General features: G+C 40.9%; 1 protein-coding gene across 2 annotated transcripts; it reads right to left on the reverse strand.

The window, feature by feature from the left end:
• Positions 1 to 2,292: 2,292 nt before the first annotated feature.
• On the reverse strand, positions 2,293 to 5,962 carry tmem230a (transmembrane protein 230a). Of its 2 annotated transcripts, none has more exons than XM_084461586.1 (4): positions 5,826 to 5,962; positions 5,061 to 5,172; positions 4,691 to 4,813; positions 2,293 to 3,372 (listed from the first exon to the last, which is right to left on the reverse strand). In XM_084461586.1, the coding sequence occupies exons 2-4, from the start codon at positions 5,157 to 5,159 to the stop codon at positions 3,232 to 3,234; spliced, it is 363 nt and encodes a 120-aa protein (XP_084317712.1). In that variant the 5' UTR covers positions 5,160 to 5,172; positions 5,826 to 5,962; the 3' UTR covers positions 2,293 to 3,231. The 2 variants fall into 2 exon arrangements, with proteins under 2 accessions (XP_084317712.1, XP_084317713.1); XM_084461587.1 differs by lacking the exon at positions 5,826 to 5,962 and adding an exon at positions 5,717 to 5,796.
• Between the last annotated feature and the right edge of the window lie 239 nt (positions 5,963 to 6,201).

Here is a 6,201-nt window from a genome sequence, read left to right on the forward strand (position 1 = left end):
TTCTGTATATGGCTGGACATATCCTTGATGAATATGTTGGCCCTGAGTACACTGAACCCGCAGACTATAAACAAATATAGACCTTGAGTCTAATGTCGGCGCCACATCAACAAAGATGAACCTGAATGGTAGTGGCCATACCACTGTAGTTTAGTCGTTTTTCAAAGTAAAAGCAACACATTTTTGATTACAATGTAAGTGAATTATGTAGAAATAGATGTCTCACAGTGGATCCACATTAAAACTAAAAATAGACCTCTATGTTGGCTATTGAAGGAAATATATTATCTCGCTATAGGCAAAGAGTTGTACTTCATAATTCGGGGGGAAAAAAGTTGCTAAACTGAGGCAGTTTCATTATAGCAATGTTCACAGTCCACTTACCTGAGATTCACACTGAGGAAGAAGGTAGATCCATTTAACGAGTTCCCACTCTGCAGTGTCCCGATCTATCCGTCCAGTCCAATAGCCTATTACAATTCAATCATAATCATCAAACTCCTGATTAAAAAACGTTTGAACTAAATGGTTGATCCTAACGTAAGGCCTATTCAAAGTATGTTAGTGGGTTGATAAGCAGTTTCTCGCTCAATCAACAAGTATATGCGCTCAGTGTCATCTTGATACCCAACGCTTGAAACTCAACCACGGACCTTTCCCGACGCAGTTGATGCTCCGCCGGGCTTCCTGGTCGCTTACCTCACCACCACCCCCCCCCCCCCCTCCCCCCCAATGACACGTTAGGGTGACCTCTCTCTCTCTCTGTCTCACACGCGCACACGCACATAACCTAGGCCACACGCGTAGGCCCGCACACACATTAGTTCCATATAGGTACCGCAGTGGAATGCTCCTATGACCAGGGGATCTCTCCTTAAGCAGTAGCAATCTCCTTTAAAATGTTGTAGTAATCTAATCTCATTCAAAGTTGGTGAAACACCAAGTTGCAACATACAGTAGACTCGACACATTACAAATGTTTATTGTCCAAAATAAGAACGAAATGTCATCCAACATCACAGTAGATACAAGTATATTGTAAATAGGTACTTAAAATTATCTCTATCTCAAACCTTTGGAGGACATCGGGCCTATAGTCACTAGAATAAACCGAGACGATAACAATCCTTGCATATTTCTTACACTTGCAAATATATACTGTAACAGTATCCCACTGTACGGTCAGTCCAAAATACTCAGCACTATGAAGCATTCAAGAAGCAGTAGGCTCAACTACAGTATGTAGTATGCGGAGCGCAGCGATTCCACGTAATATTAGAGTCAGACTACAGTATGCACTATGCAGCGCCCCCATGTGTCAATAGCCCTTAATTACATTTCCTCAATGTTAAATAATTCAGTTTGCATGACGTATAAAGTTGCTCCCTCATCATCTGGCAGTAAGTCCAACCACTTTTAATGTATGCTTTTAGCATCTGGAATGGCACTATGAAAATGCAAATGTTTTATTATAAGACCAACACCAGCCACTCAGATGGGGAGCACTTTCAGCCACAGGCTCATCCCACCCAGGTGAAATACGGAGCGGTTCAGACGTTCCTTTGTGCCAGCGGCCATCAGACAGATAACAGTGCCTGAGCACGTGTGTCATAGAAGTATACTGTATGTATACATGTGTATTACTTGATAGACACAAACAGCCTGAATGTATGTATGTATGTATGTATGTATGTATGTATGTATGTATGTATGTATGTATGTATGTATACTCTTTGACTTGTATACTGTAGTCCTAGACTGATATACTTGTATAGTTATATTTATACAGACTGAATGTATGCAGGTACATATACTGTATATCTTATTCTATCCTATACTGCACAGTTACTGTACATAGTGTTATATAGAGAGTCCCTGATAACCCCCCCCCCCTGCTCCCCCACCCCTTATCTTATGTCTTCTCTCTTTCCAAACTTTTTGTAACTTTTCAACTGCTGAAACACCAAATTTCCCCCTGGGGGAATCAATAAAGTCTTATCTTATCCGTTGTCCTACACTATCTCTCCTTGAAGTTTACAACAATATCTCACATTCATATAAATCATTTATGGATGAATTATGATAAGGTAAGAGAGTTGCAATAAGATACTGCAGATATTTAATTTATAATATAATTATATATAGCTATCGTCATAGTGCTGCGTAGTGCATAATTTAATTTAAAACTCCAGCAATAAAACCAAGACAGAGAAGTTAGTGATGTGGGGAACCTTAATTAAAACCTTACTGATTAATGAATATTGAGAAGAGAAATCTTTCTGATGTTTATTTAACAAAGAATAAGCATATCAAAACATAATACAGTAACCAAGCTTTAGGCATGGTCCAATATAGTTTTGACACGTATATTATTACAAACCAGTTACGTAACAGGAATAGACAATTTACAATACTGTGACAGCAGAGTAGAGTAGCATGACGTTGAAGTTAGAGTAGCGTAGCGTGGACAACAGGTGTGAGCTAGCATGCTAACATGCTAGCTTGCTAAGCTAAGCTAAAGCTAACAGCTTAAAGCTACAAAGCTACCAAGTTAATAAAGCTAATAAAGCTGCCATTCACATCAGTTGTCTCCACTTTATATATTGTTTACAGTAGGTGTGGCCAGCATGCCTGCATGTCCCATTGGACAGTGATCAGTTCCAACTTGTGATTGGTCATTCTAGGTTGCCCCTATCATGAGAGACAAGTCTTGTGCCATAAATCATATTGCCGCAGTGTCCTGCCGCAGTGGCCTGGCCACCGAATTATGCCGCATCAACCTGATCCCACCTCCAGATTAGACTAGGGGACTGACCTATATCTAATGTCTGATTAAGCAACTTTACAGCTGTTTGTTGACGGCTCTTTGCTGACCAAGTAAATCGAGAGATTCTTCTCTGGACTTCTATGACCCTTAGACTGACCTTCTATGATCTTCTATGACCTATTAGGTCACAACGTTGGGCAGCTTATCTAAATATACACTGGTATCAGTCACTAGCCTGAGCAAGAATCAACTTTATATGGACAGCAATGAGACTACTGAAACTGGTGAAGTTCTGTCCCAAAAACCCATAAACTACTTCATTAGGTCACTTAGTGATGCAGTTTCTCAGTCTGGGAAAAACCGACGGTAAACAGCAGAGGACAGTCTCATGCAAGCTGGAGGAGAGACCCTCCTTATCACCAGCGGACAGGCTGGCGGTTGAGTCATGTTCACAGATGACTGGCTCAGTCGTCAAAATCTGGGATGTCATCATAGGAGTAACCTCGGTACCCCTTCGACGCGTAGTAAGCGATCCGCAAATGGTAGAATCCAGGAAGGAAAACGAGTATTCCGATGATGAGGACCGGAATAGTACGGTCCGGGTTCTGAAAAAAAAATTAAAAAGATCATCAAGCATAATGTTCAAAATTAATCTTCATACCTTTCACACGAGAGTAAGTAACAGACTGTTTCCTTTACCCTATCAACCCCCCATATGTAAACATGTATAATAAGACACAATCCTGAGTCATCAACTTTATGTAGGATTGGGCTGCAGGAGGAAGCACTACTTTGTTATGCTCTAATTCCTCCAGAGCATCTTAGTAAGGGTTTCTAGAAGGTGCTCTGAGTCTAACATACTGATCTCTAGCCAGCCAGCTAGCAGCCAAACACAACAGCATTTATCCACTGAATGACATCACTCTGGAAAAGAATTGCTCAAATAGACAATTTCACCTGATGTACTCGACTTTTGGTCACTAACAGGTCGTCTCAGAGTGCATTTGAAATCCATTCATGCACTTTTGAGCGTTGGATCTACCTGGAGAGCACCCTAGGCAAGGTCGCAGTCGACTCGTTTATTGGTTCAATTGTGCCAGGCAAAGCCAATCAAGCGCTGGCGTGTTTACAATTTTACCAAGGTCTAATATAAAGTCAGTCTTTTGTCTCGCTACCCTTGAGTCGTTGAGAACGAATGGAAATATGGCGCCATGGGGGACGAGGCTAAACAAATCTAAGCCAAGGCACTCACTTTGAATCTCAATGAAGTGACTTCAAATATATTAACAGGCCTTTGTTTGTTGGGCTTATTAAAAACATCAATGCGTGGGGTGTATGTCTAGTGTTTTCCCTACCATTCAGGACAAATTTCACACAATCAGGTGTGTGACAATCAGTGGGACTTTAACTTTAACTTTTAACTGACTAGGTGCTCGGCTCCTTATCATCAGCCCCAAAGACCTACCAAGGTCATTGACACGTGTTCAATTGACGACGGTCATTAAAACCACACAGGACGACTCTGCAGCCGGAGCGGTGAGCAGGCCGATCGCTCAACACAAACACCTGCTTCGTCTGTCCTTAATGGCCGCATGACTGACGTCCACAAATGCGAAAGGAATGATCTCAGTTTCAAATGGCACTCCCCTGTACATAATTATGGTCAAATCTCAGTGAAAATAAAATAAAAACTGAACATCAAAATGATTGCATATACTAACATGATGATTGCATACTAACATGACAGTGGCTATGGATGATATATGTGTTGCTTTCTAGTGCATTTATGATGTATGTGTTAGTTTCTAGTCCATTTTAGCTCATCATTTCAGCAGTGAAGTTGGTGCCAGTTGATATATTGGTCACTAACAAATTCGCCACTCCTGCCACCAGGCGGCAGAAGAGCTGTGGATATGAACTTACCTCAACCTTTATAGACCCAGCCAGGAGGAGGGCTCCAATTATGATCAGTAAGGAGCCAATCAGGAAGAGGAATGTTGCTAGCGCGATTGCCTTGTAGGGAACTTTTGGTGGGCTTTTCTTGAACTGTTGGATAAAAAAGTTCAACACAATCAAATTATTACAGCCACCCCAGTGAGCAATGGTGAGACTTGTTACTGATTAGGATTAACTAAAATTAATAGGATTAATAGGATATTTTAAACTGTTAATTTACATTAATCAGAGGGGCGGGGCTTTGTTTTAAAGCCCCTTTGGTTCTGTAAGACACAATGATAGCCCAGGCTTTCTGAGATTAACAAAAGCCTTGTTGTGATGATGTAGCATGTCTCACCTGTAAATCTATGTAACCATCCTCATTATCTGCTAGTCTGGAGTACTTGACTTTGTTACTGGGTATCCCAGTGGCCACAGCACTGCGTGAGGGCATCATAACAGAGCAGGAGCTGTGTGTATGGAGAGAGTATGTCAATAGCTGAAAGCACATTAGTTCATGTTTAGAAGCTGAAGCTCTTTCTTTATAAACACTCGTGACAGTAAAACATAAAGCACCTCCCAGCCACGTCACATGGCTCATGTGTATATGATGCACAGGGTCATACAACTAGCTATAGAATGGACATTCTAGGATTTATGGATGTGTGGTTAACTGATTTACGTTTGCAACTTTACACACTAGTGCGATTTATTAGCGAGTTGTTTTCATTCTTGAATTATCATCAAATCTGAGAAGGCAGTTTAAACAAACATTGTATGTTAAGAACTGCCTTCGCTTTTCTAGGAACGAGTTAAACTTTAAGGCACAATCTGGCTATTCTGACTCATAGAGTAAATAGCTGTAACAGTACTTTGCAAACAGCTACAGTAGGACATGTTTTCCACAACATTTCGCATATCTAACTAGCTAGGTAATTAAGCATTAAAATACGTGTGTTAGCTAGCTAATATCCATAAAGTTAATAATACAAGCTAAACTAAAGGTAACATTACCTAGCTATTCAACAGATGTCCTGGGTTCTGTCTGTCACGTAGCTACAGTAGCTGCTAGCTACCTTAACCTGCTAATCTACTACGTTAGGCTAAATAAACAAAACCTCACCTGAACAATTACGATTTAAACAGCATTGACTTAATGCTCTTTTCCGGCACATAAATGTTTAAAACATTAATAGTATTTAACTAAACCAGAGTCAGTGTTATGACTATTTCCAGCAGAACAGACTACTGCTGGCTAGCTAGCATGATGATGACGTCAAACTGAGTTCCTAGTCAACATGATCCACAAGCGTAGAGCATGGAATGCCAAGAGGGGACACTTAGGTGATTTTTTGGCACCCACCTGAAGACGGCGCTCACGTAGCGTTGCCGGCATTATGGACTGTCATCCTCTGCCCCAAAGATTCTGACAGGTAATTGTTTGTTTAATATGTTCACAAAAGTGTAGAAATTGAGTTTTACTGAACCTGTCAGTGCTA

The sequence above is a fragment of the Borostomias antarcticus genome (genome assembly GCF_949987555.1).
Source record: "Borostomias antarcticus genome assembly, chromosome: 2".
Classification (NCBI taxonomy): Eukaryota; Metazoa; Chordata; class Actinopteri; order Stomiiformes; family Stomiidae; genus Borostomias; species Borostomias antarcticus.

What these genes read in the sequence shown, in the direction of transcription:
- tmem230a (XM_084461586.1), bottom strand. Translation starts at nt 5,159, where the DNA reads ATGATGCCCTCACGCAGTGCTGTGGCCACTGGGATACCCAGTAACAAA. An exon ending in ATGGTTACATAGATTTACAG is followed by an intron (nt 4,814 to 5,060) that starts GTGAGACATGCT and finishes TTTATCCAACAG; the next exon opens with TTCAAGAAAAGCCCACCAAA. An exon ending in CTGGGTCTATAAAGGTTGAG is followed by an intron (nt 3,373 to 4,690) that starts GTAAGTTCATAT and finishes TTTTTTTTTCAG; the next exon opens with AACCCGGACCGTACTATTCC.